The sequence below is a fragment of the Camelus ferus genome, chromosome 24, assembly GCF_009834535.1.
Source record: "Camelus ferus isolate YT-003-E chromosome 24, BCGSAC_Cfer_1.0, whole genome shotgun sequence".
NCBI classification, from domain to species: domain Eukaryota; kingdom Metazoa; phylum Chordata; class Mammalia; order Artiodactyla; family Camelidae; genus Camelus; species Camelus ferus.
In genome coordinates, this window is record NC_045719.1 from 11,372,744 (window position 1) to 11,388,176 (window position 15,433).

At 33.1% G+C, this 15,433-nt stretch overlaps 1 protein-coding gene across 3 annotated transcripts in view; it reads right to left on the reverse strand.

Annotated features, from left to right (window-relative positions):
- SS18 (SS18 subunit of BAF chromatin remodeling complex) overlaps window positions 1-15,433 on the reverse strand; it is a 56,147-nt gene that overhangs the window by 38,416 nt on the left and 2,298 nt on the right. For all 3 annotated transcript variants that reach the window (XM_032467482.1, XM_032467481.1, XM_032467480.1), the window contains exons 2-3: window positions 14,847-14,923; window positions 7,218-7,302 (exon numbers count right to left, since the gene is read on the reverse strand). In XM_032467482.1, the coding sequence (XP_032323373.1) occupies window positions 7,218-7,302; window positions 14,847-14,923 (162 nt within the window). The remainder of the gene's footprint in view (window positions 1-7,217; window positions 7,303-14,846; window positions 14,924-15,433) is intronic.

Genomic DNA, 15,433 nt, shown 5'->3' on the forward strand with positions numbered 1-15,433 from the left:
CGTGCCACATCTGTCAGATGTACTAGAACAACAACAAAAAGAATCACTGAGTTATAGGCCACCATGGTGATAATAAGCTGAATTCTTAACCTGCCTCTTAAACCTATTATTATAGTCCCCAAACAATCAGCAGACCCATTCATTTAACTTTTTTTTTTAACTTAACACCTAAGTACAGGAATAATGCCAGACAAGACAGAAACAAAAATGATTAAGGCATTTATTTCCACAACACAATACAACAATCAAATTATTGCACGCTATAAAATTTAGATTCAAGCTCTAGGAAAATCTAACCAAGTCTCACCCTGATACACAAACTTAAGACCAAATGGGTCAGACTTTTATTTCCATTCCATCCAAGTAGCAACATGACTTGACAGCATAATGTATGAACTGTTTTCAGGCCTGGGTTCGAATCCCGTGCTACCACTTACCAACTACAAGTCTCTCGACACATTAATTAATTAATCAGATTTAGTTTCAGAACGGGACAAATATCTTAAAAGATTCTGGGGATGAAATAAAACACTGAAAGGACCCAATACTCAGTAGTCCTTCCACAAGTGTTTGTTCTCTTTCCAATGAAACAATCATATCTGAGAAGCCATAAAAATAACTAGTATTCTTTGGATAGCTAAACAGAATTCAATTTTAATAGTTAAAAGAATCACATAAGGTAATGGCAGATTAGGTCATTTAGGCCTCCACTGCAGACAACAGGAAAAACTGGACAAAATACTTTAAAAATATGGTTAAAGATATGGAAGAGCAGACAAAGTAGTAAAAAATGAACAGACCAAAATCCAGGAGAAGAAAAAAATCCAGAGACATGGGCTCAGACCCAGGGGCTACATTGGTTGTGGGCATGTTATTTCCCAAAACTGATAAAGTCATCAATCCAGAATGCAAAAATCTCAACAAACACCAAGTAGGATAAATAAATAAAAGAAATGCACACCTAGAGATCATAAACTGCAAAAAAACAAACTTCAAACAAAAAAAAAAAAAAACAAAAAAACTCCAGACAAAGCAAAAAATCTTCAACACAGTCAAAGAAAATAATTAAATTGCCTTCAAAATAGCATTTATACTGACAACTCAATTTTCAAAGATACAAGCCAGAAAACAGAGAACGATGAACTTAATATGCTCATGTCCCAACCTGAAATTTGTCCCTGGTAAAAACATCTTTTAAGAATGATAGTGAAAAAAGGGTATTTACAGATCAAAAACTAACAAAAAAAGGCCTTAAGGTATCTGTCACCACCAAACCAATGCTAAAATACTGAAATATGTTCTTCAGGGAGGAAAAAAGCATCCCCGGGTGAAGGGAGGAATGAAAAGCATCAAAAATGGTAACAATGATAACTCTAATGAATACTAACTTTAAAAAAAGTTAACTATCACTTGTGAAGAAACACCTACAGATTTAAAATGCGTAACAGCAATAGATAAGTTATTGAAGGAATGAATGGAAATAAAGTATCTAAGAGTCCTTGAATTATAAACTATATCATAACCTCTAAATTATTACTTTCAAACTAGCAAAGAAAAAAGGGAATAAAAAAATTAATTATAAAGACAAAGAACAGAAAAAAAGGAATATATGACAGATGAGACAAACACAAAGTGCATCATTATATGATGGTAGGTTTAAACTCAGATATATGAGTGATTATACTCAATATAAATGGATTTAATGTTTCAATTAAATAACAAAGATTGCTAGAATTGGATTGTTTTTTATCTACATGCTGTTCCTAAGACACATATCTCTAACACAAGGAAATGGAAAAATAGATACACCATGAAAATTCTAAAGAAAGCTGACTGAGCTACACAAATACAAATTTGTAAAAACTGACCATAAGCTGGACTGTAAAAAAAATCTCAAAGAATTCCCAAGAACTGAAATCATACAAAGTGTTACCTAACCACAATGCAATGAAGTCAGAAATCATCAAGAAAACAATAAATCCCCCTGTGTTCAGAAACTAAGAAATATATTTATCAGCCCACGTAAAAAAGAAGTAACAATGGAAATTAGGAAATATTTAAATAAATATGAATATACTAGATATTCGTAACTAAGAGGGAAATTTATGCCCTTAAACGCACATATTAATATGGAAGGATGAAAATTGATGAAGCAGGTATTCATCTCAAAACTCAGAAAAAGAACAGCAAAATACACCAAAAGAAAGTAAAAGGAAATAGCAAAGATAAGATCAGAAATTCATCATACCCAAAAACATACAAAAGAGCAATGGTTCAAAGTGTGAGTCTCAAGATTCTTTCAGGGAATCCAAAAGGTCAAAATTATTTCCATAAAAATACTACGATATGTTTGCCTTTCATGCTGTGTTGATATTTACAATATCATGGTGCAAAAGCAAAAGCGGATGTAACTGATGGACCCTTAGCATGAACCAAGGTATCGCTCTGCTGTAACGCACTGTATCACTGACTGCCACTGACCAGCAGTTAAAGAAAGGAAAAGTCATTTTCACTTCAGAATGTCCCTGATGAAGCAATGAAAATGATTTTTATTAAATTCTCCAAGTCAGTTAAGTATTGTATGTGATAAAATGATAAAATAATAAACATATCTGCTGCAAATCAAAGTCAAATAAAAACTGTGATTGAGCCGCTTGCAGATTCAGGCACTGTTTTCATGGAACACCAATCTTACTTGAAAGAACTATTTCTAGACAAATTATACTTCTCCAGGCTTGGCGACTTGGCAGGCATTTTCTCAAAACTGAACATAGTGAGCCTGGAAGACAACTGACAGTATTTGTTGCCAATGATCAAATTTGACTTTCCAAGGAAGAACTGGGAATTTGGCAAACCTATATCTACTGTCCTGAGCTTGACAGCATCCCAATACTTAAAAGAGACTTTTCTGATTAACCTGGGGGTGATTTCAAAAAGTGTGGTTTTTGGTATCATATAATGAAATATGTCAATATTTGGAAAATGTGAATAACTAAGTAAACTTACATTTTCTGAATGATGAAACCATGATGTTATGAAATTATGCATGAGTAGAAGATCCACCCAAAATGCAAGACAGAACAATGTACTCTAATGTACCAGAGTAAGAAATACGTATTGCTACAATTTCAAATTCCATACTGCGACTAATCCTTAAAAAAACACTTACTGAGATCTGCTGTTCTATCAAAGATTATCTACAAGCTGAAAAGGCTATTAAAATATTCTTCCCTTTTCACACTCCATGTCTGTATGGGACTGGATTTTCTTCTACTTCAAGCAACACATATTATGCTAGATTAAATTCAGAAGTGGATATAAGAATACAGATGTTTTCTACTAAGCCAGACATTTAAATTTGCAAGATCATTAAACAATGCCATTCATATCTCACTAAATTTGTTCTCAAAGATATACTTTTCCTTTTTCTTTAAAGAATGTTATTTTTATTAACATAAAATAGGTTTATTATTGTTCATTTTAAATGAACTAATATTAGCATAATAAATAACATAAAAAATTAATATATCAATATGTATCTATAACCCACATAAAGCTCCTCAGAATACCCAATAATGTTTAAGTGTACTGGGATTCTGAATAATAACTTTGAGAAATGCTGCAAAGAGAACTATCAAAGCCAAAAACTGATTCTGTAAAAAGACTAAAACAAGAAAAATACAATGAACACTTGGCAGCAGTGATCAAAAATTATTTTCAAAGAGAAGGCACAAATAAACTACGTTGAGAGTTAAAAAAGAAAATACCACTACAGAGCATACAGACATTAGAAAAAAGAGATTATTTCACGAACTTTATGTCAACAAATTTGAAAATTTAGATACAACGCTTAAAAGCACAGTTTACCAAAATAGGCAACTCATAAAATACAGAAATGTATAAACTCTCCTGTAACCATAAAGAAATTAAAGAAGTAAATAAAAGCCTTCTCGCAAAGAAAACTCCAGATCCAAATGCCTTTTCTAAAGAATTAGACCAATCATTTAAGAAATAGCTATATTATGCAAATTCTTCCAGGTAAGAAAAAGTGGGAAAATTCTGCAGCTCATTTTTTGAAGCCAGCATAACCTTAAAATAAAAAGCAAAGGCATTATAAGGAAAATTAAAAGTCAATTACTCTCATAAACAAAAACACAAAAATTTGATCAAAATTTTAAACTGAATACAGCAATTTTTTTTTTTAAAAACCTGACCAAGCGGGTCATGAGTAAGTAGGTTAATTACAAGAATCCAAGACTGATTGAGCATGAGGAAATAAATCAATGTAATTCACCACGTTAACAGATTTTAAAAAAAACTATGATCATCTCATTAGATGTAATAAAAGTACTTAATAAAAATTTAACATCCACTCAATATATAAACTCTAAGCACAATAGAAACAGAAGGGAACTTCCTTAATCTGATAAAAAGTATCTACAAAAACTACAGCCAACATCATACGTAATGGTCAAACAGTGCAAGCTTTCCCTTTGTGATCAGGAACAAGATAAGATGTCCTCTATCACCACTTCTATTCAGGAATGTACTGGAGGTAGGTCCTAGCCAGAGAAGTAAGGCAAGAGAAAGAAATAAAATGTGTAAGGACTGGCAAGAAAGAACAAAACTCATTATTCACAAGTGATACGTTTGTGAATGTAGAAAACCGAAAGTATCTACAGAAAAACTGTTAGAAACAAGAGTTGAACAAGACTGAGATTCAAAATCAACTGCGTTTCTATGTAAACAGCAATCACAATTACAAAATAAAACTTAGAAAACAGAGACCCCATTTAAACTTGCCTCAAAATATATGAGGTACCTAGCAACAAGTCCAATGAGAGATGCACTAATCCTCTGCAGGAAAATCATAAAATTTCACTGAAAGGTATCAAAGGACTAAATAATGAAAATATATGCAATGATCGTGATTTGAAAGACTCAATATTGTAGAGCTATCAATTCTCCCCATAGTGATTTAGAGTCAAAGTAATGTCAATGAAAATCACAAAAGGATTATGTTGGGCATACTGATGTTCAATGTATATGGAAATGCAAATGACCAGTAGCCAAGATATTCTTGAAAAAAAGTAAGGAAATAAGTAAAGAACTTCTCTAACATATATCAAGACTTCTTAGACTCTGACAAGTATGACAAGAGAGTGGAATTTATAAAAAACTAGCTAACAGCACAGAATGGAGAGATCAGACACAGACCCACACATATAGGGAAACATGATATATGATACAGATGGCATGACAAAATAGGAAAAAGATATTTTGTTCTGTTTTTCCAGTAGATAATGCTGGGAGCTGGTAATTAAGCACATGGCAAAGATCACATGAACATTCTTTCAGATTCAAAACAAAACTTACTAATTATATATCCCTAGTGAGATATATCTAAGGACAAGTATATTACTGTTAGTTGCAATCTTGGTGGTGTTAGACTGAAATTATGTTACATAGATAGTAGTATAAAGCAAATAAGCAGCTATAATAATATTAAGGTACCAAGATTTTTAGAATAACAGAAGAGAACCTAACACATTAAATCAAACCTAAGTAAAAAAAACCTTTCCTAAAGTGGAAATATCACTAATACAATATTTTCTTTCTTTTTTTAAAAAGTGTTTACTACCTCTGCCCACCGAAAATGCCGAGAAACAATGGAAGCTCAGTAATAACGAATGCCCAAAACATCCAAATTGTGGTCTCTAACATCAATTCCCATTGGAAAAAAAAAAGGCTGGTTGAAAAAAATAGTTGGGACAGAATAGTTCTAGGGCAGAAAATATAACCAGCCTGATTATCTCTCACAAATCCTGGAGCAGAGACGCTGTACCAGAACACTGGAATCATGTTCAAACAACACAGGAGCCAAATGAAGAGGTTCCCACTGACCAAAGATGAGACAATTTGAGTATCATAAAGAATGACTGCAATGGACTTAAACACATTAAAAATATAAAAATGTGTAACTTGAGACAATAATTTAAAAAAGCCAAAATCTTTGGTCATCCTTCTCAGATTGCTAGAGACCAACTTGTTATTCTGAAAATTGGTAAAGGAATAGAACCAAGTCTTTATCATGACTTTGCTATAGGGACCCTCTATTTTAGGATAACCAAATATCTGATGCAAGGAAATTTTTCTTTTTAAAAGAAGTACAGCTAATCCATGCAGGAGGAACTGTAAAATTAGAAACTCATCATTCTGAGATCCCAAAAATCAAACAACGGATCTGGTCAACAGGCACCAATGACTGCTCAAACCATTAACTGAAAGGTATATGGGCAACTTTATAATGGACTGATCAGACTAGTATCAACTGGGCACACTGATTAATCTTAACATCACTAAAAATAGAACAAAATATGTCCCTCCTGCTGAGATACAAGAGGCAACACACAGCACCACCAATAAAATACTGTACATAAAACTAAACCTAATTATAATCAAGCCTCTCTATCTATAAATTAGCAGTTTATAGGAAATAACAGATGAGATGGAGGAACATATTAAAGGACCATGAGGACCACTGTATCATCAGCCAAATCCAGAATGTAGGAAATTCTACAAAATATATGACCCAATTTCTTCAACAAACAAATGGACAATAAAAAAGATAAACTGATAGAGATTAAAAAAGATTTAAGATATATATATGAAACAATGCAACAGGTGGACTTGTTAGGATTCTGTGGCAAACAATCATTGAAACATTCAAGTTTTTTTTATTTTTAGATAACTGGAGAAAATTGAAAACATCCTGGGTATTATAAGACATTAAGAGATTTTGGGAAAAAAAAAAAGATTTTGGCTAATTTTGTTGCATGGGATAATGGTCCTTATCTGCTAGAAATATATATTAAATTATGTATACAGTGTTTAGGGATTTGCTTTAAAATATTACAAATTTATTCCTAAGTTATTTGTGCAATTCCAAAATTAAATAAATAAATACGTGGGTGGGTGGGTAGATAGATGGATGGATGTAACTTTCTGGGGGAGGAAATCAATGCTAGGTGAATTAATTCAAATTAAATACGAAGGCAAAACAATAAAGCTTTTAGATCACATAGGAGAATACCTTCATGTTCTCAGAAAAGGGCAGGATTTACTAAGCAAAACTCAGAATCATTAAACAAAAATGTGTTATTCTGTACAGAACTCTATAAAAATTATCTACTTCACACTGTTTTAAAGGTACTTACTGCTGGTAAAAGAGACTGCATATTTTGATTAGAATCTGCTATTGTAGCAAGGTAGACCAAGTTTGTATGCAACATCTGCTGATACCTATTAAAAGAAAACAAATACCAGTATTAAAAAGTAATTTCCTTCCTAACTGCTTACACACAAACAGTATTCTACTTCTCAAGTATAATAAAAGATTTGTTACCTGAACATCAAAAGCAGTTCAATTTTTTCCTAGTCCCTGTGCAAAATAATTCCAAATAATAAGCACAAAGATAATAACAAACACAAAGATCTTACCACATGCTAGATATTGCTACAGTTGTTTTATTTAATTTTTTAAATGTTTTTTCCTTTTTATTTTTTATGGGGTTCATTTATTTTAATGGAGGTACTGAGGACTGAACCCAGGACCTTGTGCATGCTAAGCACACACTCTACCACTGAGGTAGAGTGAGGTTAAGGTTCTTAATTTCTCCATTTCACAGATGAAGAAACTAAGGTTTAGACAGGTTAGTAACTTGTACAAGATTATGCAGCTCAGCTTACATGGAATAACTGAGAAAGGTACCGGCTCCATACAGACTACACATGCGTCTCTCAAATAGATCTAGAATGAAGAAATTCAGCAGAACCGATATGCTCATTCCCTCCTCTCTGCCATTTTCGTGTTGCCCACATCCTCAAAGCCAAGCACAGTTAACATGCTCTGCCAAAATGTCAGAGAAGGGGAGGAAACCATCCATTTCCTTCCTTCTCACTCCTGCAGCAGGGACCAGCAACTCATGCCTGCTGTGGTCACGCTGCCCACCTATCAGCATACACAGGACAATGAATGGTGTCTCTAATTACAAAAAAAGGAAAAAAATTATATGCTAAAGCATAGAGATGGAGGAAATAACAGGACACCAACACCATTACGAATTAAGTTTAAGAAATAAAGCAAATTCTCATTATTGGAGTTAAGTGAGTAAACATGTTATACTTATGAATTAGTTTTGCCTAGCCTCTCTTCACAATTTTAAAAATTAACTCAGATAAAACCAAATTAAAATTAGTAGTGATCCAATCACTAGTGTATGTTAAACCCATAAAATACAAACTTAAAACCTGTATCAAATTGTCAGGCTTTTAGAATCTCATTTACTAATAAATACTACAACTAAATTAAAATAATAAAAATTAGTCAAGAGAATTTTATTCAGCTAAAATAAAGCCTTCTAATACAGATGCCAAATGAATTAATTTTCCAAAGCAGACACCATAAAAGGAATCCTTTGCATTTCTTTGCTGCATTATGTTTTCCCTGTAGAAAAACTGACTTTCACTACTTTTTTCTTATTAAAGGGGAAAGAACCTATTACTCCCTGAACTTAAAGTTCCTTCATTAACACGATTATGCTTTTTCAGTTTGCCTGTCTGCTTTATTTATTGCGGTATAACTGATATATAAAGAACTTCACATAGTTAATGTGCACAATTTGATGATTTTGGACATATGTGAAAACATCACCACAACCAAGGTAGCAGACATATCCAACACTTCCCAAAGGTTCTTTCTTTCCCTTTGTTTTTGTTTTTGCTGTTGTTTAAAAACAAGTCTACGTCCTTAACGCTCCTCACATACACACTATGTTACTCAATCAGACATGATATATTGTTATAATGATCCTTATATAAACAATGACCAAGAATTATCATTTTGTACTAAATTATTCATTAAAGGTAATTATGTCATTGAAATTCTTCAAACAGCACTAATAGACACCACTAGCTGTGAACTATTTCATTATTCCGTGGACATCTTAAATGATACACAAACTTTACCATTTTTTAAAACATCAACCAACCATTTTTAATTAGAACATATAACCCATTTCAAAGTCTACTCCATCAAAGTTGCCTTTCCTTTTCTGAGTATTAGCGTGGCTCTATTATACATCCTCAGGTATTTGCTGAGAGTTGCTGAGTGCCCTATCAAAAATAAAAATGCCAACCATACTAAGAGACTGGCTTACTCATAACCCTGCAAGAAAAATGCTTATTAGTACTTAATAAGCTAGTGTTAAAATACTGTTAAATTTAATCTGCCACACTCTGAAGGCCTCATTTATAAAATAATGGGAGTTAGAAGACCTCTCTGAAGTCCATGGTGCTTCTAAATATCTATAAATACAGCAACTTTTATAAAATACTTTATTTTTAAGATATTTCCTCAGCTATCAAATCTTTTTCATTTTTAATCCTGAAATAATTTCACATATAGTTTCCAGAATAGTGTAACAACTCCCAAGTATCTTTCTCCCATAGCTTTCTCATCAGCATTTTACGTCTTATTCTATCTCTAAATACACACACCAACATACACATGCATGCACACACACTTTCTTCCAAAACCATGAGTCAGACATAATACCCTTTTACTCCTAGTACTTCAGTTTCAATTTCTCAAAAACAAGGACATTCCCCTAAATAACCACAATACAACCATTATAATGAGGGAATTAAAACTGATACAACATTACCATCGAATCCACAGAATTCATTCAAATTTCTACAGTTTTCCCAATAGCTCTAAAGCTTTTTACCTAATGTAAGGAAGTGGGTAAAAATGATCATTTTTAATAAATCTTCTCTAACTTGAATAGGTCTTCTTTTTGTAAAATTGCATTCTTTTTATAGCATTTATCAAATAAGCTTATTCTAAGATTCTTCTACAAATATTAAAGAAACATTTTCTTGATAAACTTTTTATTTTTTATTATATAAAAACTACTACATTTGTCACTGAAGCAGTTACTTTTTAATGCACATGCTTATTACTTCTAAAATGTATACATTAATAAAACAGTATATAAATTAAGGAGCAGATATAAAACATATTCAACGTTTTATGCTTGATGATGGTATCTTCCTAATAAATACTGGCAGACATTTCCAAATACCCTTAATTATTAACCTATTCAATGAGAGGCAATTCACTTCCCAAAGATTCCACTATGAGCCACGACATAGATTACCCTGGTTAGAGTAGAATAATCACTATTAAATTTATTGATGTAATTACAAGATGAATTTTAGAAAGTTAGGTTTCATTTTGAAAAAGAACCCTTTACCTACAAGCTATGAAGTGTGTATTTACGAGTCAACAGAAATACAATTTATAGAATAAAAGTTACCCTTCTAACTAGAGATTTAAAACTAAATTCCTTTACAATATTATGATGAATACAAATTCTTTGCTTGAGAATTGTATATGGCACACTCTGAAATATCTGCACTCACCCTGAAATACAAAAAAATAAGGGCTGATTTAAGCGAATACATAGGTGGATTTAGAAAACGCTCAAACCATACACCACAAGAGACTTAAAGGGAAGAGGATCTGGGCACAGGAGCGCCACAGGTGACTGTGCCTTACCTGACTACGCGAGGGTACAGGGTACGCAGATAAGGACAGAGCAATGCACACAAAGATGGTACCAGCGAAAAATCTTTGTGTGGCGAGAATATGGTGTTCATTCTCTAATTTTTGGATATCTGTTTTCTAATTTTCTACCACACGTATCTGCTTTCATAAAAATCAGGTTATTTTCAATTTTAAAAAACACTGCTTCAGGCAGTTCTCACATCTTAAGAAATCATTTAAGTAAAACTGAACTATCTACTCCCAGATGGCTGTCATTTATTGATGTTTCTCTTTATTTTCCTTTCACTTCTCCTACGAGAAACAAGAACATTTATTAAGGTTGAGAGGAGACATTTTTTTTCTCTTCACTCACAAACCAATTCTGATAAGAACATCTGGGAAGAACTCTAAGAATGAAATTAAATGTAACAGAATGGGCAGAATTTAAGATTGTACTTAAATCAATTTAAGCTCTTATTATACCTAATACACATTCGTGAGAAAATGTGGTCTATTCCAATATGTAGAGAATGAGGGAAATGATCATACACACAAAAAGGCTGAGAATATAAAGAATAAGACAGTATAAACGTTTGCTGACAAGTTGGGCAAGTGGGTTCTAGATCTGGGTATGTCTCATCCATGTCATATACTGTGAGGCCCTGTAGGAAACTGAACTCTCCTATGCCTCGTGGCTCTACCTGGCATTTTAAAAAGCCACAGGTGTGGTGATCATTTTGTAGCATATAGAAATATCAAATCACTATGTTGTGCACCAGGAACTAACAGTGTTGTAGGTCAAATATACTTCAAAAGCAAGCAAGCAGACAAATTCACAGAAAAAGAGATCAGATTTGTGGTTACCAGAGGTGGGAGGTGGGGAGGGGGGAGATGGATGAAGGTATTAAAAAGAAAAATAATTTTTTTGAAAAACCATAGGTGAAAATAATTATTCTAATCAGTGTCTCTAAACTTGCCATTCCATGGCTGATCTGAGGCAGTGATCTCATAACACTGATGATTACCCACAGTTGTGTTAAAGAAGTACGTCAACTAGTTAACTTTTTTTGAAAGACTTGTTTTCAAATATAAGCAGGCAAAATTCATCAAAGGAACAATATGCATTTTAAAAAATGGCAATGGTCATAAAAAAAGCAAAATGTACAAGTGATCAGAAAATAAAATACCCTCGCATTCAGGTCTTAATTTCTAAATATCATTTTTCAAAAAAAGAACTAGGGCTTGGAGAAATGGAATATTCCAGACTGGGGCAGAAAAAAATACAAGCTGAGCCCGGAATATTCCAGACTTGGGCAGAAAAAAGTATTTTGTTGTGCAGAAAGATAAGAGCAGGGGTTGGGAAATTTATTCCTTACAGTAGGATTCCAAAAAGCTGCAGAAGGAAAAAAAAGATAGATTCAGTCACTGCTTGGCAACCACCACAAGAGTAACTGTTTTAGTCGAGAATCGCTGGTGGATGCTAAAATGAATATATGGAGATAGGATAAGAAACAGCATTATGTGTGCCCCAAGGTACCTCCCCAGCACACACATAGGAATTATAAAGGGAAAAGCAGTAACTGTACAGTAGAGAACCAGGCAGGCACCACCTTAACAAAGTGGCCAAAGTTATGAATATCAGGACAAACTGCTATTACACGGCTACTGAAGATACACTGAGGTCACAGCATCTTGCCTGTGGTACTCCTGCTGAAAATGCAAAACGTCAATCCACTCAAGGAGAAACACCAATCAAACCCAAAGTGAGGGACATGTCACACAATAACTGGTCTGTACTCTTCAACAATGGCAACATCATGAAAGATAACAGAAAAACTGAAGAACAGTCGCAGATTAAAGTATGCTGAAGAGACAGAACTAAATGCAACATCTTCTTCTACACTGGATCATGGAGTTAAAAAAACACACTAATGGGACAATTGGCAAAATTTTTAAAAGGTCTGAAGATTAGATAACAGTACTGAATTCTTGATTTTAACAGTTAATACTCTAGTTAAGAATGTGTGCTTGTTTTTATTAAACTGAGGTTATAAAGGTAAGAGAGAATCATGTCTGCAATTTTTTCTCAAATATTTCAGTAAAATACAAGAAAGAAAAGAATGATAAAGCAAGTGGATGAATACATTAACATTAGAGGAATTTCAGTGAGGGCAGATAGGAATCTCTTGTACTACCTTTGAAACTTTTTTGTAAAACTGAAATTATTTCAAAATTTTAAAAGTTTTAAAAAGAGATACCAAGTTTCACCAACCAGATGTGTAAAAGCTTTTTAAAAGATGGCTAGGATCCACTGCTGGCACAGGTAGTTGAAAACCAAGACTTTAAAACCCGCTGGAGGAAAGCAAACCAATATAATATCTTTGCAGGGTAATATGGTAATTCAACATAGTCTTTAGTCCAGCCATTCCATTCATAAAACTCTAACCTATTAAAAACAAATATTTGTCTAAATGTGTTTATACAGATATGAGCACTTATGTGCAAATATACAGAAAAATGTTTGGAAAGATAGGTACTACACCACTGTAAGCAGTTACCTCTGTGGAGAGGACAGAGAGATGAGAGCGAGAAGTAAAAAATGACTTACTTTTATCTCTACAAACTTCTATGCTTTATGATTTTCTCAGTTCAAAAATAATTTTAAACAAAGGGGAAAAAGACAAAGTAATTCAAAGGGACTCAAAATTAGGTAAACGGTTAATCAAGTGATAGCAAGAGAGCAGCACAGCACAGAAACCAGGCAGAGAAAGAGCCAGGGTTGCTGAAAACATCTGCCTGAGAGCAGACCAGTGCGATCTCTCCGCAGGACAGGAGTGTCCCAAAGCAACGGTGAGGGTGAAACATTCTAGAGCGAGTTGTCTAATACTTGAGCGACTAGACACATTGAAATTGTGGCTAATACAAAACGAAATGTTAGTAGAGTAAGGTACATAATGGATTTCAAAGACTTAGTATGAAACAAAAGTATGTAAATTAAAGCATTGGTATTTTTATACAGATTACATACTGAAGTTATAGTATTTTAGAAATATATATTGAGCTAAATATATTATTAAAATTAATTTCACTTGTTTGATTTTACTTGTTTAATTTGTCTACTAGCAAACGTGGCTCACAACGTATTTCTACTGACAGTGCTGTTCTACAGACTTTTGATAAAATATTCAACTTTTTTCACTGTATCAGATTTTGTTGATGGATAATGTTTACTTCAGACACATCATCACTTCAAAATAAGAAGTTCGGTTCTTATGAGTAATAATCAATTTTCTGTTTATTAGATATAAGCCTTGCTTTCTCAACCACATACAGCTGACCCTCAAACAAGGCAGGGTTAGGAGGCACTGCGCCCCCCCACAGTTGAAAGTCTGAATATAACTCTACAGTCTGCCCTGCGTATCCATGGTTCTGCATCCACATATTCAACCAACTGCGGATCATGCAGCACTGCAGTATGTATTCACTGAAAAAAATCAGCATGTAAGTGGACCTGTGTAGTTCAAACACATGTTGTTCAAGAGTCAACTGTATATGGATGTAATTAAACATGTGAGGATTTAACTTTTCCACAAATGAGACTATACAAATCTCAAGTTTTTATACTGTATTTTATAATGTAAGATAAGTTTAAGAAAAAAACTGATATCCACTGAGTCCCAAACAAGTTTTTCTTTTATAAAAGTCAAGAAAAGTCACACAAAAAAATTGCACACAAATGTTCACAGCAATATTCATCACAGCCAAGAATAACAAGCAACCCAAATGTCCATCACTAACAGATAAGTAAAATGTGGTATAGCCACAGATTATTCAGCAATAAAAAGGAGGGAAGTACTGACACTATTTCAAAAACATTATGCTAAGAGAAAGAAAGCAGTTAAAAAAGACCATCTATTATGTGAATCCATTTATATGACATGTCCACAATAAGCAAATCTACAGACAGAAAGCAAATGAGTGGTTACCAGAGGGTGTGGGACTGGGAGGTGAGAATGAGAAGTAACTGCTAATGAGTATGAGGTTTCTTTGGAGATGATAAAAATGCTCTAAAATTGATTAAAGTAATGGTAGTACAACTCTATAAATATACCAAAAACAAAACAAAGCAAAAAAAAAAAAATACCAATGAACTGTACACTTTAAAATAAGTGAACAAAGAAAAGTAAAAGATTAACACAGAAAAAGAAATACAAGAAAAATTCCATATCAATCTTACTGAGAACACTCCGAGGTCTTTCCTTTATTCTGATAGTCCATTATACACTGAATAAGATGGTTGTTTTCATCCAACATCTGAAATAAAATTAGAAAAAGTTTACTGTAAATCTAGTGCATCAAGTAAAATTAATTAAAAAAATTCTTCAGATTTCTAGAAATGTTTATCCACATAGGACATGAATCTACACAAATCTTTTTTATACATACTATATAGCTCAGCACAAAATATTTATTTATACGTCTGGAATGTTTAATCAACATTTTTAATACCTCTATTTCAATTATTCTCCCTCTGAATATTACCTGAAGCCCAGCACAGAGAATTTGCTGTTTCTTTTCTATTCAAACATTTAATTACCTGTACTATCTGTAATAGAAGCTCTAGCTCATTAAGACTAAAAGTTAACAGTCCATGTTGGCTTTACATCATTGTAATGCTTTATCTTACTGAAAAATTCTATCCTTATCCAAAATGAAGTAAATACATAAAAACTTCTGCTCACGAGGCTTGAGATAGCTGGCGAATTTCCACGTTTTATACAGCATGGTTTTGTGATTCTCTAAATATGCATTAATCAACTACAA